This window comes from Trachypithecus francoisi, unplaced genomic scaffold, assembly GCF_009764315.1.
Source record: "Trachypithecus francoisi isolate TF-2019V2 unplaced genomic scaffold, Tfra_2.0 Lachesis_group4, whole genome shotgun sequence".
Taxonomy (NCBI): Eukaryota; Metazoa; Chordata; class Mammalia; order Primates; family Cercopithecidae; genus Trachypithecus; species Trachypithecus francoisi.
This window is the reverse complement of record NW_022681469.1, coordinates 140,049,344-140,077,032: the sequence shown is the minus strand read 5'-3', so window position 1 is coordinate 140,077,032 and position 27,689 is coordinate 140,049,344. Positions and strand designations below refer to the sequence as shown.

Here is a 27,689-nt window from a genome sequence, read left to right as displayed (position 1 = left end):
GACTTGTCTAGGGCCGCGTACCAGTTGGTAGGGGACTGAACATGAATCAGGTCCTCAGATTCTGGGGAAAACACAGAGGTTGGAGGCCATGTGGGCAGTGGGGGACATCACAAGTCTCCCAGCTTTTGTGGGACACTTGGCAGGTCTGCACCAAGTGCCACCGAGGCTAGGGACTGATTCTCTGAGCTGTCCTGGCAGGTTTGTCCAGAGGGACTTGTCATGGTTCAGCCTGATGCTGGGCTTTGGCTGACATGAGTAAGCTCGTCTTAAAAGCTCTCCTTAAAAGAGAGATCAAGATCACGTTGCACAACAGCCAGAGGCAAACGCCCTGCTGCTCTTTAGCAAATGCATGCCTGGGACTGAGAAAACACAGCACAGCCCCATTCAGGGGATGGCAGTGCCTGCTGTTAACCACCCACCCTGGTTAGACAATCTCAGAGGGCTGGCCGTGAGAGGGACTGATGTCACCCATTATTTGGTCCCTCAGCCTCAGGAGCTTCCCAAGAACCTGTGGACCAGAGTGGTGCTGAGGGTCCCACTCTGGTTTCAGAGAGACATAGGTCGTGTCTGGTTTTGCCTGTGACTGTGTGTGCAACCTTAGACCCTCCACACAACCCTATCGCGCTCCTGTCTCTCATCTGTGAAATCATGAACTTCTAGGAGGTCTGGGAAGATGCAGTGAGCAGTTCAAGTTCAATGGGAGCTTCATGTGCTGGGACCAGGACTAGGTGCTTGACATGGAGCCCTTCAATTCATTGTTTAGTTTTGTTTCTTAATGTTGTAATCTTTCCAAAAAAAAAAAAAAAAAGTTTAAAAAGAAAAAAAGAAAAAAAAGAGTAGCACAAGTGCCTGTGTGACCAGAACCCAGCCTGCAACTCACTGAACCTTCTGCCATGATATCATTGTTTCATTGCAGTGTGTGGCACACTAGTTATATTCCTGGGTGCCCTACATGACCCATTGCTCTCCTACCCTCCACAAAGGTGACCACCTTCCCAAAATTACTTTGCACCTTTGACATGCATGTTCCCCTTCTTTGAAAGCTTTGCATCTCTCCATAACAATATAGACTATTGTTTTCCACTCCTACTGTCTTTGATATAATGAACATACTCAATAACTTGCTTTCCTCGCTTATTTAATGTTTCTCAAATGTACCCATTGTGATACCTGTGCTGGTTCATTCCTCTGGTTTGTGGCACAGTCTGTCAGCATCTGAAGAGAGCCGTCTGCTCACTGAGGGACGCGTGTTCTTGCAGACCATGCTGTACTGTGCATTCACTTGTGTGTCTCCTTACGTGTCTGCATTGGAACTTCCCTCAGTGTAGACTGAGTAGTGGGGTGGGTAGATCACAGCAGCCTGGGGATCTGCAGCTTCAGTAGGTTTTGCCTACTTGTTTATCAGTGTACTTGGGTCAGCCCAGGCCATTACTCCTTCACCTGCAATGTGGCAGCACATACAATGCCATGAAGGCACAGCAGAAAGAGAAATCAACCAGAAGGCAGAAAACACAGGTCCATGGAGACATGGAGATGCAGAATGGGAAGGCACTTTGGAGGAGATTTAGAGTGACACTCCCAGCCTTTTACACTTTAAATTATAAATAGGAAATGCTAACATTTGTGAGAACACAAGAATAAACAAACAAGGAGGACTGCAGCCGAAGGCAACTGTTCTCAGAGCTCTGATCCCCTGACAGCCTGCACAAATAGACCAAGGGTGAATATATGAAAACACACTGAATCATACACTATAAAAGGATAAATTTTATAGTTTGTGAATGACATCTCAATTAAACAAACTAAAAATCTAGGCACACAAAATGAATCAATAGATAAGCTGAATTTCATATACATATATTTTAATTTGTAATTGAAAACATCTTGGCCAGGCACGGTGGCTCACGCCTGTAATCCCAGCACTTTGGGACGCCGAGGCAGGTAGATCACCTGAGGTCAGGAGTTCAAGACCAGCCTGGCCAACAAGGCAAAACCCCGTCTCTAATAAAAATACAAAAATTAGCCAGGCTTGGTGGTACACGCCTTTAGTCCCAGCTGCTTGGGAGGCTGAAGCAGGAGAATAGTTTGAACCTGGGAGGCGGAGGCTGCAGTGAGCTGAGATCATGACATTGCACTCCAGCCTGGGCGACAGAGTGAGACTCCATCAAAAAGAAAGAAAGAGAGAAAGAGAGAGAGAGAGAGAAAGAGACAGAGAGAAAAAAGAAAACATATCCATGTGATGATCGAGGCATGGGTGGTCACTACTTTCCAAGACCGTGTCAGAAAAGAAAAAATGAGCTTAGTTCCAGGGAAGGGCTACACAAGCTGCTTTGCACTTGAAATACAAGTGCAAATGGTATGCCTTTAACTCACAGAGGGCCAATCCTGCCCACATCCCTTCATAAAATTCAATGACCAGTGCAATAGCAACAGCCACCTATGCTTCAACGCAGTCAGCACTGTACTTCCACACGTGCAAGGAGGCTGCGAGCATGAAAAGAATGGTCTGGTTGCAGGTAAGATAGAGCAAGAACACTCCACCCTGTCTTTCCCACTGAATGCAGCAATAAAACCAGCATGAAATGGATGGAGCAGATATTTGAGGACTCTAATAAGGAAATAGTAGCAAGCAAATTGGGAAGGAAGACCAGACTTCTAAATCCTAAACTATATAAGTAGTGAATTTCCCATTTTTCCTCTGTTATATCTCCTGACCCAGAGCCGAGGCATCCCCAAAGCTAGAATTGGGCCCCGGAGCTCAGAGAAATTTCTAGGATAAATCCTCTGGTTCTAGCTTGAGAAACAAGAAAGAAGCTAATCCCTCAGAGACAGTAGAGGAAATCCCTCACTTTTTCTTTTTGTTGTCTCATATCCCTGTCTTCAGATAACCCCATAGTAACCGAGTCAGTGACAACTGCAGGAGCAGGTACCTAAAACCCCAAGTCAGTGAAAGTTTCCCTTGCAATCAGAGCAATGGTGGTCCAAAAAATATTTGGGCAAACTCCCATTGCTTTTTTTCCCATCAGTCTCCTATTGCTTGCCTAGACATGGGCACAATTGCGGGACATATACAGTAGTAATACCCTTCCACCCAGGGTGAATAAAGCCACAGCTTACCAGTTAGAAGACAAAAAATAGGGAGCTTAGGAAACTGGAGAGCTTGTGAGACATCATGAAGAAAGAGGACACGGAGAAGTCAACCCCATAAAGTTTTCCATGAACTCCTGAGCTCACACTGAAGCTGCACTGGCCACTTAGTGATGCATGTGCAGGACAAACCCTAACAGTACTGCAAAGGCTTGGAAAATGGAAAGGGCATTAAAACCATAGCCTAAAGAAGGCTGGCCAGAAGTGGCCTAAACTCAACTTAGTAAATGGTCTGCTAGAATAAAAATTAGAACTTTTTAAAAAATTTAAACAAGACCAAAGGTCTCATAACAAAATATTTAAAATGTCCAGGAAGTAATCCAAAATCATTTACAATACCAAAAAGGTCAACTCAGGTGGGAACATCAGTCAACAGACACCAATGTAAAGATGACAGAGGTATTAGAATAATAAAAGTCTTTCTGTAGCTATTATGAAAATGCTCTGAAAAGTGTGGAATAACAATCGTGAAACAAATACAAAAATATAAAATCTCACAGCGGGAGAAAATCTTCACAATCTGTACCTACAGCAAAGGTCTAATGTCCAGAATCTACAACAAACTCAAAGAAATCAGCAAGAACAAACAATCTCATCAAAAAGTGGGCTAAGGACATGAATAGACAATTCTCAACAGAAGATAGACAAATGGCCAACAAACATGAAAGAATGCTCAACATCACTAACAATCAGGGAAATGAAAATCAAAACCACAATGCAATACCACCTTACTCCTGCAAGAATGGCCATAATCAAAAAATCAAAAACAGTAGATGTTGGTGTGAACGTGGTGATCAGGGAACATTTTCTACACTGTTGGTGGGAATGTAAACTACTACAGCCACTATGGAAAACGCTGTGGAGAACTAAAAGTAGAACTACCATTTGATCCAGCAATCCCACTACTAGGTATCTACTCAGAGGGAAAGAAGTCATTATATGAAAAAGAAACTTGCACACACATGTTTACAGCAGCACAATTCACAATTACGAAATCATGGAACCAACCCAAATGCCCATCAATCAACAAGCAGGTAAAGAAATATATCACATATAACACACACATACACATATATGATGGAATACTACTCAGCCATTAAAAAGGAATGAATTAATGGCATTTGCAGCAACCTGGATGAGACTGGAGACTATTATTCTGAGTGAAGTAACTCAGGAATGGAAAACCAAACATCATATGTTCTCACTGATATGTGAGAGCTAAGCTATGAGGACACAAAAGCATAAGAATGATACAATGGACTTTGGGGACTTAAGGGGAAGGGTAGGAGGAGGGCAAGGAATAAAAGGCTACAAATAGGGTATAGTGTACACTGCTCAGGTGATGGGTGCACCAAAATCTCACAAGTCACATTATAGAACTTACTTGTGTAACCAAACACCACCTTTACCCCAATAACCTACGGAAAATTTTTAAAAACATTTGCATAAAAAGCAACAGAAATTATAAAGAAGGACCAAATTAAAAGTTTAGAGCTTCAAAATACAATAACCAAAATAAAGATTTCTCTAGATGTGCTTAGTAGCAGAATGGAGATGAATGAGGAAAGAGTCAGTGAACTTGACAATAAATAAATATTATTTAATCAGAAAAATGAGGGAAAAGATAAAGAAAATGTTGACAGAGACTCAGAGACCAGTAGGTGATACAAAGTCTAGCATTCTCCAGAGGAAAAGAGAAGGAATGTGGATTAGAAAAAAAAAAGTTGAAAAAATATTGCCAGAAATGTCTCAAATTTAATCAAAGACACAGACTTGCATAATAAAGTAGCCTAACAAGCCCCAAAGAAAAAAAAATAAAGAAAATAATAGTCAACTCAGAGTTGTGTTTCTAGGAAAAATATCATTCAGAAATAAAGGTGAAATTAATACATTCTCAAGTGAAGAAAAGGAAAGAGGATCTTGTCAGCACATCTACTTTACAATTACTAGAGGAAGTCATTCAAACAGAATGGAAGTGATACCAGAGAGAACCTGGAATAAGCCTAAGTAAATAATGAGAATTAAATGAAGCTCAACAGAAATAGTACACATCTAGGTAAATACAACAGACTATTCACATCTTGAGTTCTTTAAAATAAATTTATTTTATTTTATTTGTGATTTTATTTATTAATTTTTTTTTTTTTTTTTTTTTTTTTTTTTTTTGAGACAGAGTCTGGCTCTGTCACCCAGGCTGGAGTGCAGTGGCCAGATCTCGGCTCACTGCAAGCTCCGCCTCCCAGGTTTACGCCATTCTCCTGCCTCAGCCTCCCGAGTAGCTGGGACTACAGGCGCCCGCCACCTCGCCCGGCTAGTTTTTTGTATTTTTTAGTAGAGACAGGGTTTCACCGTGTTAGCCAGGATGGTCTCGATCTCCTGACCTCGTGATCCGCCCATCTCGGCCTCCCAAAGTGCTGGGATTACAGGCTTGAGCCGCCGTGCCCGGCCAAAGTAAATTTAATACTTGAAAGCAAAAACATCATCTGATGGGGTTTTTTATGTATATGGATACAATCCATAAAACAACTACAACATAAAAAGGGGAGGACAGAGGCCCGGCGCGGTGGCTCACGCCTGTAATCCCAGCACTTTGGGAAGCCGAGGCGGGCGGATCACGAGGTCAGGAGATCGAGACCATCCTGGCTAACACAGTGAAACCCTGTCTCTACTAAAAATATTTTTAAAAACTAGATGGGCGTTGTTGCGGGCACCTGTAGTCCCAGCTACTCGGGAGGCTGAGGCAGGAGAATGGTGTGAACCTAGGGGGCGGAGCTTGCAGTGAGCGGAGATTGCGCCACTGCACCCCAGCCTGGGCGACAGAGCGAGACTCCATCTCAAAAAAAAAAAAAAAAGAAAAAAAGGGAGGACAAAGGGACCTATATGATGAAAATATTGTAAATTCCTCTTTAAGTGGTAAAATATTGATTCTAACTAAACTACCAAAGGTTAAGTACATCTTTTGCAATTTTTAAAAAACAACTGAAAAAAATTATGCAAAAAGATAAAGTCAAAAATAAATCAGAAAATTAAAATGTTATGTTTAAACAAAAGGCTCAAATAACCCTGCAGAAGGTTGAAGAAAGAAAGCAGACACACACACACACACACCACACACACACACACACACACACACACACAGGACAAGACAGAAAGACTGATCCAAACATGCAATGAAAATAGCATTAAGATTTTTTTAAAATCTAAAAAGCCTCTAGCAAGACTGGCAAAAAAAGAGAGAATATATTGCCAATGACAAAAATAGAATAGGAGATATCACCATAGATCCTGCAGATAGTAAAAGAATAATAAGTGAATACTACAACAACTCTACGCACATATATTCAACAACTTAAAAAAATATATCAGTACCTTGAAACTACAAAACACTAAAACTCACCCAACATTGAATAGAAAACCCATATTAACTTTCATTATTTATACATGGAATTAATAGTTTAAAACCTTTCAAAAAAAGAAATCTCCAAGTTTCATGAGTGAATTCTAAAGAGAAGAAAATTACACAAATTATACATATTGTCTTCTAGAAAATAAAAGAATACATCCCATTTTATTCTATGAGGCCAAGATAGTCTTTAAAACAAAATAAAAAATTATACAATTTATGTATGTAGTAAAACATTACACTGTGCCCCATAAATATGTAATTGTTTTATTTCAATTACAAACAAAACCAAAAAGGAAAATATAGACCAATATCCCTCATTAGTATACCATCAAAAATCCTAAACAAATTCTTAGCGAATCAAAAATAGCAATATGTGTTATTCAAATTCCACCATGACCAAGGGGCTTAATCCTAGGAAAGTAAAGCTGATTCAATATTCTAAAATAAATTAATGTCATGTATTATATTACGACTTGAAATAAAAAATATGATCATATTGATACAAAAAAATTGACAAAATTCAACATCCAAACATGATAAAACTTCTCATCATATTGGAAACAGTAGGGAACATCCTCAATTTAATAAAAGCATCAATAAAAATTCTATAGCTAGCATCATACTTAATAGTGTAAGAATGAATGCTTTATCACTAAGATCAGGAACAAGGCAAGGTTGTCCTTTCTCACAGCTTCTATTAAACATTGTATTAGAAGTTCTAGCCACTGCAATAAAGCAAGGAAAATAAATGAGTCAGAATGATTAGAAAGGAATAAATGAAAGTGTTTATATTTGCAGATGGTATGACTCTCCATGTAGAGTATCTCAAAGAAGCTACAAAAAAATATAGAATAAATAGATAAGTGTAGCAAGGGCATAGGATACAATGTCAACACAAAGAAAACGCCATCATATTTCCATATACCAGAATGAGCAATTGAATTTTTAACTACATAAATCATTCCAAATAGCTCCAAAACATAAAATATTTAGGTATGAATGTAGTGAAATACATACAAAATTTTTATACTAAAATCTATAAACTCTAATGAAATAAACTTTAAAATATCTAAATATATAAAGATACACACGATGTTCATGGATTGGAAGACTGATAAAGATGTTAATTCTCTCCAAATCTATATAAAGACTTTACCCAATTCCAATTAAAATCTCAGCAGAAAACTTGCAGATTAAAATTTATACAAAAAGGCTTAAAACAACTAAAATAATTTTTTTTTTTTTTTTTGAGACGGAGTCTCGCTCTGTCGCCCAGGCTGGAGTGCAGTGGCCGGATCTCAGCTCACTGCAAGCTCTGCCTCCCGGGTTTAAGCCATTCTCCTGCCTCAGCCTCCCGAGTAGCTGGGACTACAGGCGCCCGCCACCTCGCCCGGCTACTTTTTTTGTATTTTTTAGTAGAGACGGGGTTTCACCGTGTTAGCCAGGATGGTCTCGATCTCCTGACCTCGTGATCCGCCCGTCTCGGCTTCCCAAAGTGCTGGGATTACAGGCTTGAGCCACCGCGCCCGGCCAACTAAAATAATTTTTAAAAGGAAGAATAAACTTAGAGGAATCACACTATTCAATTTTAAAACTTACAATATAGTAATCTTGATTACTGTAGTAATTGAGACAGTGAGATATTGATAAAAGGACAGATAAATAAATCAATGGAACAGAATAAAGTCCAGAAATAAACTCACACAAATATGACAATTTTATTATTGATGAAAGGCTCAAAAGAAATTGAATGGGGAATGATAGTCTTTCAATAAATTATGTTGGAACAAATAGACATCTATACGCAAAAAACAACCCTGACAAAAACTTTATACCTTGTAAAGTGAACTCAAAAGAATCCTAGGTCTAAACATAAAATGTAAAATTATGAAACTGTTAGAAGAAAATATAGGAGGCAAATTCTATGCTCTGAACTTAGAGATAACACCAAAAGCATGATCCATAAAAGAAAATAATGTTAAATGAAATTCAAAAGTTTTACTTCTTAAAAGACACTGTTAAGAGCCTGAAAAGACAAGCTACAGACTGAAAGTACTTGCAAATCACATATGTGACAAAGCATTTGTATGCAGAATATATAACTAACACTCAAAAGAGTAAAGGGGAAAATGTTCAATTAAAATCAGTTAAAATATATGAACAGACACTTCACCAAAGAGAGTATACAAATGGCAAATAAGCACATGAAAAGTTGTTAAAATTCATTACCATTACAGTAATGAAAACTGAAACTGCAGTGAGATGCCACTACATACTTATCAGAATGGCTAAAAAACAAACAAAAAATTTGACAATACTAAGTGCTGAGGAAAATACAGAGCAACTAAAACTCCCATATATTCCTGTGAATGCAAATGGTACACATTCTGAGACATGATTTGGTGGTTTCTTATAAAGCTAAACATACACTCACCATACAACCCAGCAATTGCATTCCTAGATATTTACCTTGGAAAGTGGAACCTTATGTTTGCACACACAAAAAAAACCTGTACACAAATGTTTATAGTAGCTTTTCCATAATTACTGAACACTGAAAATAACCCAAATGTTCTTCAGTAGGTGAATGGAGAAACAAACTATGGTATTTTTATAAAACAGAACACTAGTCAGCCATAAAAAGGAATTAATTACTGATATATGTGTCAATGTGATGAATCTCAAAGGCATTATGCTGAATCAAAATAAAAGGCAGTCTCGAAGGTACTGTATGATTCTATTTTCATGACGGTATGATTCCATTTTCATGACGTTTTAAGACCGTCATGAAACTATGGTGAGACAGAACAGATCACTCGTTAATGAGACTTAGGGGAGAGGTAGGATGTGATTGAAATGGGTCAGCATAAGAGAGGTTTTGGGGGTGACGGAACTATTTTGTATCTTGATTGTGGTGATAATTACTACATGCACTAATTTCTTAGGGCTATCTTAACAAATTACCCCAAACTGGGTGACTTAAAAGAACAGAAATTTACTCTCTCACAGTTCTGGAGGGTATAAGTCTGAAATGCAGGTGTTGGCAGGACTGTGCTTCTTTTGAAGGTTCTAGGGAAGAATCCATCCTCGACCCTTCCTGGCTTTAGGTGATTGTTGGAAGTCCTTGGCATGCCTTGGCTTGTAGCTGCAACATCCCAACTTCTGCCTCCATCTTCACATGGCCTTCTTCCTTCTGTGTGTCTGTGTGTCTCCAAACTCTTCTTTCCCTGTAAGGAGACTAGTCATTGAATTTAAGACCTCCTATAATCTCATATCACTTCATCTTAACTAAATTACATCTGCAAAGATCCTAGTCCAAATAAGGTCATATTCAACTTATCTTTTTGGGTACCATTCCATCCACTATAGTCTACCCTTAGAAGTCCCCAAAAATTGACATGTGTCTTACATTGGGCAATATATTCACCCCAGCCTAACAACCCTTGAACCTACTGTGACATCAACTCTTAGAGTCTCATTTAAGTATCATCACTTCAAAATTCCCACATCTCATCATCTAATTGTCTTAAGTAGCCCAGATGGGTGATATTCTGGGTATGATCCAACCTGGGGCAAAACTCCTCTCCATCTGTGGACTTTCTAAATTAGAAAACATGTTATCTGCTTCCAAAATACAATAGTGGGACAGGCATAGCATAGGGAGTCTCATTCCAAAAGGGAGAAATTGGAAGGAATAAAAGATTTATGTGTTCCAAGAAAATTCAGAACCTAGCAGGAAAGATTACATTAGGTTTCGACACATAGCGACACTCCTCTGTTGCTTAATGCTCCACCCTCTGGATCTGCAGAGACAAAATCAAAATAAAACAAAAGCACAAAAATCAAAATTTCCTATAAAGAAAACTTCAGTCCAAAATGGCTTCACTGGTGAATTCTGCCAACCATGTAGAGGAAAAAAATAAGAATTCTACATATCTCTTCAAGAAAAAGACACTAGAAGAAAATTACAAATCAATGTCATTCATGAACACCGATGGAAATTTTTTTTCAGAATTTTTTTTAAGTCTAAAAAACTAAGTTCCGCAATACATTTTTTCAAAGAATAGAATGATACAACCTGATCCAGGTGTGTGTAGTCACTCTATCTCAGGAATATAGGAAGGTTTAGTATTCAAAATATTCATCTGTGTAATTCACCAAATTAATAACCTTAAAAGCAAAACTATATGACCATTTTATCCATTCAGTAAAAGCATTTGACATAGATCAACATCCATTCCTGATCAACAGCTCTATCTGCAAAATAGAAAGAGAAAGTAACTTTCTCGTCCTGCTAAATGTCATCTATGACAAACCTATGGCTAACATCATGCTTGACAGTAAAATACCAAATGCATTCCCCCTAAGGTCAGAAACAAGACAAGGATGTCTTCATCACTTTTCCTCTGAAGCATTATACTAGAAGTCCTAATCAGTGTAATAAGGTAAGAAAATGAAATAAAGGCATCCAGACTAGAAAGAAAGAAGTAAAGCTGTTTTCATTCAGAGATGACAAAATCCACAATAAAACTACAAAAACGAATGAGTGAGTTTTGCATTTTTCAGGCTACAAGATCAGTATCCCACAATCAACTGTGTTCTTATATACTAGCAATGCAAACTTAGAAGTTTCAATCTTTAAGAAATAGTATTTACAACAGCACCAAAAATATGAAATACTTAAGAATACATCTGACAAAAGAAGTATGAGACTTATACACTGAAAACTACAAAACATTGTTGAGAGAAATGAAAGATGCCCTAAATAAATGAATACACATGTCATGTTCATGGGTAGGAAGACTCAGTGTAGTTAATTCTCTCTAAATTCATTTTTAGAATCAATACGATCCCAGTCAAAATTTCAGTAGCCTTCTCTGTAGAAATTTAAAAAGTGATTCTAAAACCCATACGGAAATTAAAAGACCTAAAAGAGCCAAAACAACTTTGAAAAAGAACAAATTTGCAAGAGTAGCACCACCTGATTTTAAGATTTATAATAAAGCTATCATAATGAAAACTGTAACAGTGGCATAAAAACAGACAGATGACATAATAGATCAGAACAGGGTGGAATGGAATGGAATGGAATAGAACAGAATACCAAAAGCATGATTCATAAAAGAAAAAAATGACAAATTGTACCATATCAACATTAAAATCTTCACTTTTCAAAGGCCTCATTAAAAACTGAAATGACCAGCCACAGAGTAGGAGAAAATATTTGCAATTTATGTCTCTAGTAAAGAAGGACTTATATCCAAAATGTGCATTCTCAAAATTAAATAAGAAAACAAATGTCTTAATTTTTTAAGTGGGCAAAAATTTTAACAGACATTTCACCAAAGAAAATACACAGGTAAAAAAAATGAGTACATGACAGCTGCTCAACATGATTTGTCATGAGGCCAATAACAAATTAAAACCAAGATGATATGCCACTACCCATCTAATAGAATGGATAAAATTAATAACACTGTCCATATCAAGTATTGCCACAAATGTGGGAGAACTGGAACTCTGATATACTGCTGATGAGGATGTAAAATGGTACAATACACTGAACATTTTTGAAAACACCAAACACACACACACACACACACACATATACACACATATATAATATATAACATATTTCAAATAAAGCATATATATTGCTTTATATTTTATATATTTAAAAAATCCAGACATTCCACCAGCATACATCCATGCAGAGATTTCTACAAAAAATATTCAAGAGATTTCTACCCAAATATTCACAGCAGCTTATTTCTGTTTAATAGCCAAAAAAAAAAAAAAAAAAAAGAAAACAACTCAAATGTCCATTAATGGATGAATGGATAAACACACCGTGATATATCCATCCAACAGAATTCAACTCAACAAAAAGGAGTGGCCTATTTACACATGCCCCAACAGGGACAAACCTCAAAATAACTATGCTGAGTAAAAGAAACCAGGAGAAAACAAGTAGATGCCATATTATCTCACTTATATAAAATTCTGGAAAATACAAACTAATCTAGAGTGAGAGAGGAGATCAACAGCTTCCAGGAGATAAGAATGGAGAAAAGGAGGGCTCAAGAGTACAAAAGATCAAGAAGTTTTTGAGGATGATGGAAAGGTTCATCTGTATGTTAGCGATTTCCTAAGTGTATACATATGTCAAAACCTATCAAATCATATACTTCCGATCTGTGTATTGTGTGTTAATTATACATCAATGAAAAAGAAAAATCTATCTCTGTCTATCAAATTGGAAAGGCACCATGGAATAATCTGTGGATTATGATCTAGGAAATCCAGCAAAAAGGGTCTGCCTCCGTCTGTCTATCTCCAGTGAAAGGGATAGATAACAGGACTCTCAGGACTCTTCTAGCTATGATAGGAGAGCTACTGGGAATCTTCTCCTTTCCACCTGGACTTGCAAAGCTGGAAAAGGAGCTTGAAGTGGCACCAAAGATGCCCTTGGGTAAAGACACAGGATTGACACTGGTGCCAGGGATAAACCAACTGAATGAAAAGTGCTCCTAAAATCGTTCCTGCCCCTTTTAAGACCTCACTGGGCAGGGAAAGACCATATTAGACACTTGGCCAGTTTGAAGACTGTATGTCATGCCCACAGGTAGACTCAATTGCCAGCATGTTGACATTTGAACTAAGGAGACAAGGTATGTGGGCTGTGCAGTACGGCCCATTTGAGAATAAAACCTCTAATTTAAGATTGTTCAGGAGGCTATGTGAACACAAGGATGAACCTTTATTTCCCATACACGAGGCAACACTGTATCTAAGAATTCATTCAGCCTTCCATCAGTGCTGTAAGATAGGTACTAGTGCCCTTACCTGGTCCTGGAACTGAGTTGCAGAACTTGCTCAATGTCAGAAAGCTATTGAGAGGAGAACTGCTAGAATAAACTCTAGTCTACTGTGATTGAAGTCCCCAGTCTCTCTCACTGTTCTGAAGTTTCGACCTTGAAGAAAAGTTGGATGTTAGACAGAGTCAGGAACTGCCTCTGTTTGAATGGCCAGGAGACAGAGAGGTAGCTCATGTCATGTACCTCTGACTGTGTAGGCAAGGGTGTGGGTGCCCACATGTAGAAGGTAGCACTATCGTGAGAGAGAAAGCCATGACAGGACTATCATTGTCCTGAGCAGAAACCTCCCTTCCATGAGGTGGGGTCCCAGGAGAGCTGGTCTTCTGTTCAGAACATGTCCAGGCCCCTTCTCAAGAGGCCTGTCATCTATCTCCAGATTGTCTGACAACACAGGACAGCACTAACTCTGAGGAGTCCCTGTCTCTGCACCATGGATTTCCTATGCCACAGGTACCACTGTCCCAATCCAGTATATCCAGTTACCTTCTCTTCTCTTCCAAATCTCAGAATTATGCCTTCCACAGGTCACATGCACAATGCCAACACCATCCCTCTGAGCCCTCCCCTCACCCCTCCAGGCACACGGAAAACCTCTCCGTGAATGCCCACACTTTCTTTTTGCCTGCATCTCTCAGCTGGACTCTCCCACATTGTTTAAGACTCCATTCAAATGCCACCACCTCTCAGAAGTGTTTCTGACCACATGGACAGGTTTGCCATCCCTCCAGCAGGGTTATAAATGCACCCGGTGAACCCCTCTGTTTTCTCCACTGTTACACTGCCTACCACTGTCTGGTCTCTGGTGAGTCACTCCAGCCAGTCTGTGAAACCCTGCAGCTGGCACATGGAGGTGCTTAATAATCATTTATGGACTAAGTGGACAGATGAACTCTTAATGATGTTATTTGTGAGTAAAAGTCATGTGCAGTGTTGTTAGCCACCGTGATGTTAGCAGTTGATGGTTCCCATTGCATCCCCAAGCCTAGTATATGTAATTCCAGGAGGCTCACCCAGCAGGCGATCTGATGGAGAGAAAATTAGGCTTCCTGTCCCCACCAATACTTCCCCTAAGGGGAACAAAAACTGAAGCTTATAGGCTGAGAGCCACTGACTCCTAGCAACTGGGTCCCCAACATTGCTTGCCTTTAGAAGTTTGGCTCTTTCTGTTCTAAGACTATTGGTGGTCAGTAAGCCTGACAGCCACACCCCAGAGGACACTGAGAAACAGTACCGCTGTCAGAAGGAGAGAGACCCTCGGGTGGCTTGTCCAGCCAGGGCCTGAGCAGAAGAAAAGCAAGGGAGCCAGTATCACGCAGTGACAAGGTGCCCTTTAGCATCAGGAGTGGGCTCAAAGAAATGAGTGGTTTAGGTCACCTGGTGAAAATATCGAGGCTGACCCCAGGAAACACTAATTATAATCAGGTCAGCAGGACTCTGTTAGTGAAAAGAGATCTATGCAGCCTCCTAACCTCTATTCGGATGGTTATTTGCTACTTTTGCAATGATTAGCAATTGTATGCCAAGCACCTTCACAGGGGGTAAAACATCTTTCTCACTAAACACTAGTTTATATTAAAAACTACAAACACCAGATGAATTGGAAGTTTAACAGAATTAACGAGCATGTCACAAAATTAAGTTTTATCCAGTCCAAATCCTTCCTGCAACAATTATGTTCCGGAAGGGGCAGGGAGCTTGCAGTTATCAAATAAAACGGGCTAAATAACAAAACACAATTCTCCCCGTGTCACTGCCTCAAATTTACTCTGCTGGTGCAAGATGTCACGATAAAGGTGATGGCAATCTATATAAAACACTGTTATTGGAATAGTCTTTGAAAGTTGCAGTGTGACTTAGTCTTTGCATTTGTCCGGTGGTCCCTGAGGCCGGGCTGGACGTCTGGCGCTTTGGCGCCCCCTAGCCACTCGGCACTGAACAAGTTTCTCCAACTGTAATGCGAGGGAAAAAAGAAGAGAACCAAGAATAAAACATATTTTTTAAATCCTTTCCAAAAAGACATTCTTTTTTATCTTCCCCTCTCCACTCTCCAGATGATAAAGCTGAGTAAAAAGTGCTACACTAACCAGTCAGTCCAGGCTCCGCTGTAACATTGCACTAACCAGAACTGCAGACCTGGGACCCCAAGAATTGCATTTGATGCCGAACCCAGCTCTAATTTCAGAGTCAAGGTCTCTGCAAGTATTTAAGGAACGGATGTAAACCTGCGGGATTCGTTTTGTTTCCTTCAAATTTTCAACGAAATCAGAGATCCTGTTCGTGAGTGTCAACGCAGATACTAGAAGGAGGTGATACAGGAGAAAGGAAACAGCAAGTGACGATTATGGCACGGTTTCCTGTAAACAAGGTTGAGTGTAGCCACAGCCTGAGCACTGTAGGGGAAGAGCTCATAAGAAAATGACAGGGCTGGGCCTTTGTCACCCTGGGACCCTCCACTGTTCTTGTCTTTGGTCTCTTTTTCTTTGTAGAGGTCCAATTATTTATTTCTTTAGTACAAGAGGGAACAAAATTGGTCTTTCCATTCTAAAAGGAGAATATATATGTATAAAAGGAAGATGTACAGATATGGGGGAAGAGGTGGACAAGGGAAAAAGGTGAGAGGACCAGAGAGAGAAAGGGAGGGAGAGGAACAAGGAGAGACACTGAGATCAGAAATGATGAATGAAGATTAACTTCACCCAAGGCTTCATGCTGGAGGGGAATGGAGGAGCTCCTGATTTGTTGTTGCTACCCCAAACTGGAAAGGACTCCTTCAAGTCACCTATCCACCTCCTAAGGCAAGCGTCCAATTTCAATAACGTTCAGGAAAGTCTCCTTCCGTGCAGGTCTCACAGCTTCCCACTCCACCCCCACAAACTCTTTGGAAAAGCGCCTTGAAAAATTTAATCCTCAATCCAACCCTGGACCACCAGCGTCCTCTGTTGGCCACCGAAGGGAGGGGGTGTGCAGACAAAATTGAAGACGCTCGAGTGCCAGGGAAGGCCGACAGGAGTTACAACGACCTCAGCGCGCATTTGCGCCCCCGAACTTTACTGAAAAATGCTTAGATTGCAGAGATAAACGAGAATCCCAACGCATCAAACAGTATTACGAAGTCGCCTTCAAAAAATGACAATGAAAATTGCCTATTTTAAGGACTATTTGGTTAATTACGCTTCAGCAGTGCCCACTTTATTGTCTTTATTATTCTTTTGTCGTGGGTGTAAACTCTATTTGAAAACGTAATCAGGGAGAATATCCCAAACAGGAAGAACAGTTGTCATTTAAAATAGGTGAAAAGCCCTGCCTTAAGGACGCATTGCCTTGCCTGTCCACTCTTAATTGGGGACTTGCGGTGTAGCAACACGTGTGAGTTTTCTTGTGTTGAGAAGCAAACCTGGAGTGGAGCGAAGGCCCCGGGCGCATCTTCAGATGCGTATTTGTGGGCCCCGGGGACATCTTCAGATGCGTATTTGTGGGCCTCGGCGACGTAAACAGCCCAGCGGGTGTAAATTAAATCCCGCAGTGCCTTGGCTCCCTGAGACCCAAATGCAAATCAGAAATGTCCCAAGACTTCCCCTGCCAGCGGAATTAAATTTTAGAAAGCTCCACAAGGTACACACGAATGCGGAGCGATGCCTGAAAGTTTCCCCGACACCGGCTCGCCGCAGGGCGACCTCACCCTGAGAACGGAAGGGGGAAAGGCGGCGAGGTCAAGGAGATCGGTGGTGCTGAGTTAGCCAGGAGTGACTGGGGTGACCGGGGGCACTGAGGTGGCCTGGAGTGCCGAGGTGACCGGGTACATCTTGGTTCCTGTGGACGACAAGGTGACCCGGGCTCCGGGCGTGCGCAAGAGGAGCAGGTGCCCGGGTGAGTCGCGAGCTGCACGCCCCCGAGCTCGGCCCCGGCTGCTCAGGGCGAGGCACGCGCCCCCGCAGCCGTGCCTGCGCCGACCCGCCCCCCTCCCCAACCCCCACTCCTGGGCGCGCCGTTCCGGGGCGTGTCCTGGGCCACCCCGGCTTCTATATAGCGGCCGGCGCGCCCGGGCCGCCCAGATGCGAGCGCTGCGGCTGGGCGCTAAAGATCGGCCGCTGCCTGCCTGGATTCCACAGCCTCCCGCCGCGTACTGTCGCCCCATCCCTGCGAGCCCCGGCCTGCCAAGCAGCGTGCCCCGGTGGCGGGCGTCATGCAGCGGGCGCGACCCACGCTCTGGTCCGCTGCGCTGACTGTGCTGGTGCTGCTCCGCGGGCCGCCGGTGGCGAGGGCTGGCGCGAGCTCGGCGGGCTTGGGTCCCGTGGTGCGCTGCGAGCCGTGCGACGCGCGTGCACTGGCCCAGTGCGCGCCTCCGCCCGCCGTGTGCGCCGAACTGGTGCGCGAGCCGGGCTGCGGCTGCTGCCTGACGTGCGCGCTCAGCGAGGGCCAGCCGTGCGGCATCTACACCGAGCGCTGTGGCTCCGGCCTCCGCTGCCAGCCGTCGCCCGACGAGGCGCGTCCGCTGCAGGCGCTGCTGGACGGCCGCGGGCTCTGCGTCAACTCTAGTGCCGTCAGCCGCCTGCGCGCCTACCTGCTGCCAGCGCCGCCCGCTCCAGGTGAGCCGCCCGCGCCAGGTGCGCTGCTCGCAGCAGCCCGCGCACTGGCGCCGAAGGGCCTGGGGGTTGCTGGGTGCCGCTGCCGGAGACTTCGGTTTTCTTCTCACTGGAGATAGTATGTGGGGAAACTGAAGGCGCTCACCGGAGGGGCCCTCTACTTGCTTGATTCTCTAAGTGCAGAGTACCTGTAAATTGCAAAGCGCTTTCAGTGAAAATGGGTTAAAGGTTTCCGGAGCTGAGGGGAGCGGTACCGATGTTTAGCTGTTGGAAAGATCCTGGACACAGGAGATTCTCCTCGCCCCGCACGGGGGTGTGGACCGCAATCCCAGGGATGCTTGGGGATGGGGGACATAGGCGGATTTGGACCAAGGAAGGTGGGCAGGTAGGTTGTAGGAAATAGTACCTCTCTGTTAAAATACTGACTTTGAACAGCCTTTTCGTTTGCAAAGCGATGTCTAGTCCCGGTGTGTCCAAAAACAAGTAAAGTGGATTCGGGTTTTGGTATCTTCTGCGGTTGGAAAACCTGAAGTTGAAAAAGAAGTAACTTCTTAAGGTTACCCAGAGGCCGCAACAGAGTGTAGGTTTGAACCCCACGTGCCACTTTTAGTACCATACATTCTTACAACTCAGGCCACCTCCGCACCTGTGCCGACCTCAAACCAACGTCCAGGTGCGTGGCGGGTGCGGGCAATGTGGACTAAGTCAATTTCAATGACAGGGAGGGGAATTGGAATCAGTCCTAGGGCTGTCTCCCTTCTTAATCTGAAATGGGGGGCGGGGGGAATGAGATGTTAAAGGGAGCCCCGGAAGAGGAAAAATGCAAACATTTGGCAGAGTTACCCTCTTGGCTCAGCCACTATCAGTCTGTCAGGCAGGCAGCGACTCTGGTAAGGGCATCCCATTGTTCCCTTTAAAAAGCGGGGCGGGGGGGCGGGTGGCGTTAAGTGGATTTGGCAGCCGTTCATCTTTCAAGCATTCTTAGCCAGTCTCAGTTATATGAGGAAATAAAGTTCCTGCCTTGCACAGCTGAAGGCTGAGAGAATTCTCCCCATCCTAATCCCCCCAACTCCCCAACGATCACATTGGACAGATGTCACTAGGCAGGTCCCCATCTAGGGCTAGCAGGATGAACAGTCTCTTTATAATTTATGTAGCTGTAGAGTTCCATGCCCAGGTAAAGTTATTTTCTGCTAGGCAAGGCTGGCCGTGTTCACCCCTGAGAAACACTGGATTCATGGAAAGGCAAGATTCCAGATGCCTAAAACATACACTGGCTGTGGTCAGCTGTTAAAGCTGCTGGAGGCATTTGTCTCTCGGGGCAAAGTTATGTCATTTGCCAAGTGTTGTACATTATTGTGCATGTTGGAGTATTCAAAAAGTGATCTTAGAAATACTGATACACATTGTCATTCTTAGGCTTCAGCAATCATGATTACCATCTTAGTAGTTCTGTTGTATAGGTTAAGGTGAGCTATAAGATTATAAAAAGATCTAAGTGACTTCTAGAATCCATTTGACAAAAAAAGATGAATTTATGACAGTCAAAAGTCACAATTATCTGTTGCTTAAATAGAACTGTTTTCTCTTCATGCCCTAGTCTGCAGCCCAGGCATTAAGAAGAAACCAAGGAAATTTAAGAAATTACTCAAAGTTCTTGGAAAAGAAATATAAATATGTTTATTTACATGTTCTTAGAACATTTACATTCTTAGTATCTCTTTTATCTTAGTATTTCCTTGAAAAAGAAAGAAAGCTAAGATTAAAAGAAATTGAAACCAAATCCTCGCAGGTAGGGTGCTCCTCTGTGAGGCTCTGGCCTGTGTGCTTCCCAAGGCATGAAACCCCTTGGGGAACTTTACAGCAGGACCTCAGTGAGCTGTTTGGCAGGTGAGGAAACTAAGGCCCTGGTGAGTGACCTGCCAGTAGCTACTTCGAGGGGAGAGCAGAGCATCTGCAACCAAATCATTGCAGCCCTGGTAGCTTTCTAGAATAGATTGTGGACCAGATGGGCCACCTGAGCTCCCTGCTAGGGTTACACATTATAGTCTTGTTTGTTGTAGTAGAGAGATTTCATGACTCTCAATTGTGGACTTAAGCCGAAGCCCTTCAGAGGTCTGTGCTAGGCTGAGCTTGGCATGGTCCACAGGCTCTGGGAACATGGGTTCTGAATGTAGCCTTTGATCCCTATAGGTGTCTTACAGCCCCTCCAAGTTCATTCTGAAAAAGGAATGGAGTGAGAATCCTGGCCACAGATCCAGTCTCAAATTTAGTCATATACTTAAAATTCTAATTCAACTGTTAACATTCCAGCATCCATTTTAAGTATCAGACTTTCTTCATTTAGTACTTTTTATTATACAAGGGAGATCTGCTGGAGGGGGATTTCTCCTACCCCATCCCCACCCAGGGAAGGAAAAGCTCTTTGGCACTTAGAAGTCTGAGCTGTGAGTAGGACTTTGGTACTGTCTGCATCCATGTGCTCCTGTGTTCACCAGGGGTAAAGAGGACTGACTCAGGCAGGTACCAGCCGGATGCACAGGGTCTGTGTAGACCTTGAGTTTTAGAGATGTAACAGGGATCTAGAAAACAAGCCACCAACATGCTTGCATGATTCTGAGCCCCTGAGGCAAAACACTTTGCAGGTAATAATTCAGTTTTCCCATCTGAGCTGGACACCAAGCTCTTATAAGCCTGTTTACCTGGTAGCATTGAGGACGGTACTGGTCAATCCTCGGAATTCCCATAAGGGCTTGTTACAACTCAGACTGCTGCCGCCACTCCAGCATTTCCGGAGTGGAGAATATGCATTTCTTCCAAGTCCCCCAGGCTGCCGCTGCTCCCACGGGTGGGAGGACCACACTTGGAGTTCACTGCAAAATTTCTGAGCCAGCAGCTGCAGCAGCCTCCTGTGACTCGGGTCTGCCCCCTGCCGGTGGAAGATGAAGCGTACTGCCTTCACCTTCTACTGAGGGGCACTTAAGCATTTGTCTGCCTTCTTTAGTTGCAGCTACTTAGGAAGAGCCCCTGTCAGATTGACTTTCAAACAGATAACTTCTTGAGGTAGAGCAACTACCATGTAGCGAGTAGTACTATGGATAATACTTCATCGAGGTATTTAAAAAAAAAAAACTTATTTGGATTGTCAACTAATATTGTCATTTACATGTGACCTGGTTGCAACATTAATATTTTTAAAAGACTGTTGGTAGATGTTGATGACTCTCACGTGTTTGTCTCCCTTGGGCGTTTCAAGGAAATGCTAGTGAGTCGGAGGAAGACCGCAGCGCCGGCAGTGTGGAGAGCCCGTCCGTCTCCAGCACGCACCGGGTGTCTGATCCCAAGTTCCACCCCCTCCATTCAAAGATAATCATCATCAAGAAAGGGCATGCTAAAGACAGCCAGCGCTACAAAGTCGACTATGAGTCTCAGAGCACAGATACCCAGAACTTCTCCTCCGAGTCCAAGCGGGAGACAGAATACGTGAGAGCTTTTCCTCTTGTTAAACGAGGAGGGCAAGACCTGCCAAGCCTGGGTACTCAGAGCCTCTTGAGGGCAGTTCTTACTCAACAAGCCCCAGCATCTGGCAGATGGGTGGGCAGTCCCTAGCCCCTCTGTGCCTCACATCTCTCCTCTCCTTACATAAAGAATATTGACCCTTTTGGAGAATCTTACGAGGATCAAGCTGAAACAACACTCTTAAAAGCATATGGGATGTCATAAAGACCTCGAGAGATAATGAAAAATATTCTCATAAAGATAGTTTTATTTTATGTACTTCATTCTCTGTGCTTGTTGACCTGCTATTGGTTCTATACCAGCTTCTGTGACTTACTCTGGGAAGAGCAAAAGGGAGACAGGGAGTGATGGTTAGCTTACTCGAGGGACTTTCTTGCTAAATCAGACATAAGGTATCTGAGGAGCAAATTACAGGTCCCACTTTGGGCAGTCGTGCAGCCCAAAGATTTTTAAATTTTTAAAACACACATTCTAGAGTCATAACCATGACTCTGTTGCTCTGGTCCTTCCTGATCCCCAGGGTCCCTGCCGTAGAGAAATGGAAGACACACTGAATCACCTGAAGTTCCTCAACGTGCTGAGTCCCAGGGGTGTACACATTCCCAACTGTGACAAGAAGGGATTTTATAAGAAAAAGCAGGTAAGTGAGGTCCTCAGTATGTTTTCTTCCTCTTCGGGTTCTTTTGACGCAGAGGAGAAACCCACCTCACCAGCCCCAAGGCTCTTCTGGCCATAGCTCTAACTCTGAGCCTGTGCAGCACCAGTGCCCAGGACTTGGTGCCAGTCTCAGGAGGTAAGACCAAAGGCTGTTTTGACTTGTTGCTCTGAGTGGTGCTATATTGGCCATAATCCTCAACCCTAGTGCCTTTCCACCACCCATTTCCCGCTCCTGCCTTTTCAGTGGTTCACCCACAGGGTGGACAAGGTACTGCCCAGGGGCACCCTTTATAAACTGCAGGTGGACATGTTGACACATTTGTTAATGCTGCATCCCATTTCAAACAACTATAACAGTCAGTTTCCAAGAAGTGTGACATGAGGTCGTACCACAAAAAGCTTATCTTGAAATCCCACAATTGTCCCCTTTCCTACTGATGCCTTCCTGATAGTGAGCAGGTTGCAATATTAAGATTTTGAAAAGACCGTTGCTAGATCTGTCTCCCTTGGGCTTTTCCTTGGGCTTTTCAAGGAAATGCTAGTGAGTTGGGGGAAGACTGCAGCATGGCCAGCTTGGAGAGCCCGGCCATCCCCAGCACACACCAGGTGTCTGTCTTACATGGAGGGGATGGAACTTGAAATCAGACACTCGGTCCATGCTGGGGACGGCCAGGCTCTCCAAACTGGCCATGTTGTGGTCTTCCTGCGATTCACTGGCATTTCCCTAGAAAGCCCAAGTGAGAAGAAGGCATGACAGTCATCAACATCAAACAGCAGTCTTTTCAAAATCTTTATATTGCAACACAGTCCTATTCCTGGAAAAGGAATGGAGTGAGAATCCTGTCTATACATCAGTCCCAAATGTAGTCACATGCCTAAAGTCCCAATTAAACAAGCTGAAAATGATCAAACCAATTTAAGATGTAGTAATATGAAGCTGTAAGAAATATGCTTCTGTAGACTTTGTGTTATGTGGTGGCACTGGTTCAATTGGCTTTCTAATTGGTATCTACAGAATTGGCCTTCGGAGACCTAAGTGAGCCACAGTGACCTCAGGGTGACCATATACCAGGATTCGTAGTAGTGGCCACAGTCAGAAAGCCTAAGCGTTCCTGCATTGCCATGACTTATTTATACCCACATTTTATATCAGTCATTCATTCAACAAATTCATACTGAGAAGGTGTCGTGTGAAGCTGGATGTGGGCTCCAAAGGCACAGCTGTGGCATTCCCAGGCAGAGGTGATGTTCTCAGTCCCACATTTGGCAGAGAAGTCGGCAGGCCCAAGAGGTTCTGCAAGGACTGGTGTCCACCTTACAGTCCTAGAAACATAAAACTGCCCCCACCCCCGCTTTCTTGGAGAAGGAACTTACACCCACACACATGCACAGGTGCACAGTCAGCGGGCCTAGGCATGCATGGCTCTTACGCAGCCTTAGCTGAAATTTCTGTTGTGCTTTCTCAGCATAGCAGAGTCATGCTGGCAAACCATCATGGGCCCTGGTCACCGACCTGACACCAGACCCAGGGCCATTCACCTCTCTGTCTTCTGTTTCTCTCCCACAGTGTCGCCCTTCCAAAGGCAGGAAGCGAGGCTTCTGCTGGTGTGTGGATAAGTACGGGCAGCCTCTCCCAGGCTACACCACCAAGGGGAAGGAAGACGTGCACTGCTACAGCATGCAGAGCAAGTAGACGCCTGCCGCGAGGGTGAGCACTCAGGAGGGGCAGCCTGGGGCTCCAGGGCCTCACTGTTCTTGGACTAGCCTCAGGGGCTGGGCGTGGCCACCAGCCCTTCCCCAGGCTTGCAGACCCAGGAGCTGCAGCTCAGGGCCAGAAAGAGCAAAGCAAATAGGACAGAGCCCTCAGAAGGGTGCAGGGAGAGGGAGACCCCATCAACCCAACCAAACAAGTGTGGGGAAGGAGGCCAGCCAGTGTGCCTCAGGGATGCTCTGCTTTATTTCAGACACCTCACAGCACCTAAGCTGTCATTCATCCACATACAAAGTGAAGATTTTCAAAGTTAGGCTTTACCCATGAAGTCTGGAGGTCCATTTATCTTAACAGGCAAACTGTTTTAATCCGCAAGAACCTGCTACAGATACGTGTATCTAAATTAAAAATGTCAATGTGAGACAGCTGAAATAGCTCAGTTGGGAGAGCATCAGTCTGAAGATGTGGCTTTTTTTTTCTGTAAAATATATTATGAATATTCTGTTAGTCTGTGGCTAATATAATTTTAATAAAGTTCATTTAAATCTAGTAGAAAAATGAAATTTTAAACAATCATTTTAGAGAATGCTATTATACCCAGTATTCTGTTTTCTTTTAATAAATGAGGGAACTATTGGGGGAAAGAAATAAATACATTTTCTTTCATTTTATTAAGACAAATTTACTAAGCAGAAGAAATTTGCATGTTTCGTTAGAAGGGTTTCTTTTTTCCTTACAAGTGGGAAAAACATAATTCTAATTTGAGGGTGACTCTTTGACAGTGAACACTGTAAGCAGCAGATGGTACTTGTTGCCTTATTTAAAAACATGGGTTGAGACCCCAGCCCTGCACTTGCAGGCCTAGTGCCATTAGACTGCAGGCTGTATTGGATATCTCAGAGCAAGAGTCAAACCCTTTTGATTTTGGGGGGATTATTTCAATGTATTTCTTTTTCTTTTTGTTTTAGTTAATGTGGAGCTCAAATATGCCTTATTTTGCACAAAAGACTGCCAAGGACATGACCAGCAGCTGGCTACAGCCTCGATTTATATTTCTGTTTGTGGTGAACTGATATTTTTTTAAACCAAAGTTTAGAAAGAGGTTTTTGAAATGCCTATGGTTTCTTCGAATGGTAAACTTGAGCATCTTTTCACTTTCCAGTAGTCAGCAAAAAGCAGTTTGAATTTTCTTGTCGCTTCCTATCAAAATACTCAGAGACTCGAGCACAGCAGCCAGACTTCATGCCCCTGTGGAATGCTCACCACATGTTGGCCGAAGCGGCCAACCACTGACTTCATGACTTAGGCGGCTGTGTTGCCTATGTAGAGAACACGCTTCATCCCCACTCCCTGTACAGTGTGCACAGGCTTTATTGAGAATAGGGAAACCCTTAAACCCCAGTCATCTGGACATCCTGACACGTGCTCCTGGAGCTCACAGCCTTCTGTGGTGTCATTTTTGAAACAAGGGCCTGGGTCCCTCAACCAAGAAGAATGTTTATATCTTCAAATGGCCTGTACTGCTTGGGGACTATTGGAGAAAATAAGGTGGAGTCCTACTTGTTCTAAGAATATTCTAGGGCAATCTGGGGACCTATAAAGGCAGATATTATGGGCCCTCCTTTTCAGGAACCTTCCTGAAGACATGGCCTAGTTGAAGGCCCAGGATGGCTTTTGCTGTGGCCCCATGGAGTAGGAGGGACAGAGAGACAGGGAGAGTCAGCCTCCACATTCAGAGGCATCACAAATAATGGCATGATTCTTCAGATGATTACAGAAAATAGTGTTTCGTAGTTCAGCAACTGAAGACAAAGCTTATTTCTGAGGATAAGCTCTTTAAAGTCAAAGCTTTATTTTCATCTCTCATCTTTTGTCCTCCTTGGCACAATGTAAAAAAGAATAGTAATATCAGAACAGGAAGGAGGAATGGCTTGCTGGGGAGCCCATCCAGGACACTGGGAGCACATAGAGAGTCACCCATGTTTGTTGAATTTAGAGTCATTCTCATGCTTTTCTTTATAATTCACACATATATGCAGAGAAGATATGTCCTTGTTAACATTGTATACAACATAGCCCCAAATATAATAAGATCTATACTAGATAATCCTAGATGAAATGTTAGAGATGCTATATGATACAACTGTGGCCATGACTGAGGAAAGGAGCTCGTGCCCGAGGCTGGGCTGCTCTCCCAGAGGCCAAACCTAAGGAGGTCTGGCAAAGTCAGGCTCAGGGAGACTCTGCCCTGCTGCAGCCCTCGGTGTGGACACACGCTGCACAGAGCTCTCCTTGAAAACAGAGGGGTCTCAAGACATTCTGCCTACCTATTAGCTTTTCTTTATTTTTTTAATTTTTGGGGGGAAAAGTATTTTTGAGAAGTTTGTCTTGCAATGTATTTATAAATAGTAAATAAAGTTTTTACCATTCAAAATACAAATCTCTTTCCCTTTGTTATTGACCATCTCTGGGCTTTGTATCACTAATAAAATAATCCTAAAAGGGGAAAATATTTTAGCTGTAGTGGGAAACTTCATAAACACAAACGTTTCCCTGCTTTCCTCTCTAGCGAAAGAACCCAAGTCAGTTTCCATGGCTTTGTGGGCAACCTATGGAGGCATTGGATCATATCTGCAAGATGGTCCAATTCTAGGAGGTTGTATTGTTGGGACAGTCTGTGGCCCAGGTTTGATCAGGTCAGCAATGTGCACCTAAGTGACTGGTCCTTGCCTTTTTGGGGTTGTGTCCTGTATTGTTCCATCTAACACTAGCAGCCGTCCATGGACAAGCAGGGAAGGACCAGAACAGACACTCAGCAATTAAGTCTCATGCCCTTTACTCCAAGCAGAGAGTGGCCCTTCTCTGCTCCAAGTAGAAGTGGTTCTGGGATCTAAGTCCCCTATCTGCAGCCTTGGAACAATAGTTACTTGTCAAAGCCACTTTAGACAAAACACTGAGCCTGTGGCTTCAGGACATCCAAGGATAAATTGCTGTCGAAGAGTTACCTCCTGTCTAGCACCAGGTCTGATTTGTTGATGAAACATGTAAAATACCCTTATCACATGTGTTGTATGTGATGAGCAGCAAGTTGGTTCTGTAAGTGTTCAGAGGATGGTGATTATGGGGTGTGGGCTCAGGCTGATCACATGAGAAACCAGGAAAACTGAGAAGGCAGGCCCCTTGGGGGTGCTGTGACTGCAAAGCTGTGAAGATGGAGGGAGACAGTGAGCAGAGGGAGCCCACTGCAGGGAGCAGTCACCAAACGCCGTGGAGAGTTATGTGGCAGAATCCTGGAGCACCTAGGAAGCGAGGCCAAGTGTCTGGAAATCCAGGACCGGAGCATGGCAACCCCTTGGGAGCTGCTGAAGAGCTATGAGCTACAAAATAATGCTTGCCTTCTAAGCCCACTAGGTTTGTTTTCCTGGGAGCCACCAACTCATGTGCCCTTTCTTGTCCTCATTTCTTAACCTTTAACTTCTGCTGCTTCCCACACTTCATGATGATTCATTCTATGTGTCAACTTGACTGGGCCATGGGGTGCCCAGATACAGCATCTGTGAGGGTGATACTGGGAGCAGAGTATCTGTGAAGGTGTTTCCAGATGAGATTAGCATTTAAATCAGTGGACTCAGTAAAGTAGATTGCCCTCCCCAAGTGTAGGCAGGGCAGGCATCCACCGATCCATTAAGGTTCTGAATAGAACAAAAGGCAGAGGAAAAAAGAATTCGTGCCTTTTATCTGCCTGCCTGGGCAAAATTGCACCACCAGCTTTCCTGGTTCTCCAACTT

General features: G+C 43.3%; 1 protein-coding gene across 2 annotated transcripts; it reads left to right on the top strand.

Annotated features, from left to right (window-relative positions):
• The first annotated feature begins 17,479 nt into the window (after window positions 1-17,479).
• On the top strand, window positions 17,480-26,330 carry IGFBP3 (insulin like growth factor binding protein 3). Of its 2 annotated transcripts, none has more exons than XM_033194147.1 (5): window positions 17,480-18,017; window positions 21,271-21,497; window positions 22,054-22,173; window positions 23,758-23,898; window positions 24,870-26,330. In XM_033194147.1, exons 1-4 carry the CDS (start codon window positions 17,615-17,617, stop codon window positions 23,881-23,883), a joined length of 876 nt encoding a protein of 291 aa, XP_033050038.1. In that variant the 5' UTR covers window positions 17,480-17,614; the 3' UTR covers window positions 23,884-23,898; window positions 24,870-26,330. The 2 variants fall into 2 exon arrangements, with proteins under 2 accessions (XP_033050038.1, XP_033050037.1); XM_033194146.1 differs by having other exon boundaries at window positions 17,487-18,035.
• The last annotated feature ends 1,359 nt before the right edge of the window (window positions 26,331-27,689 follow it).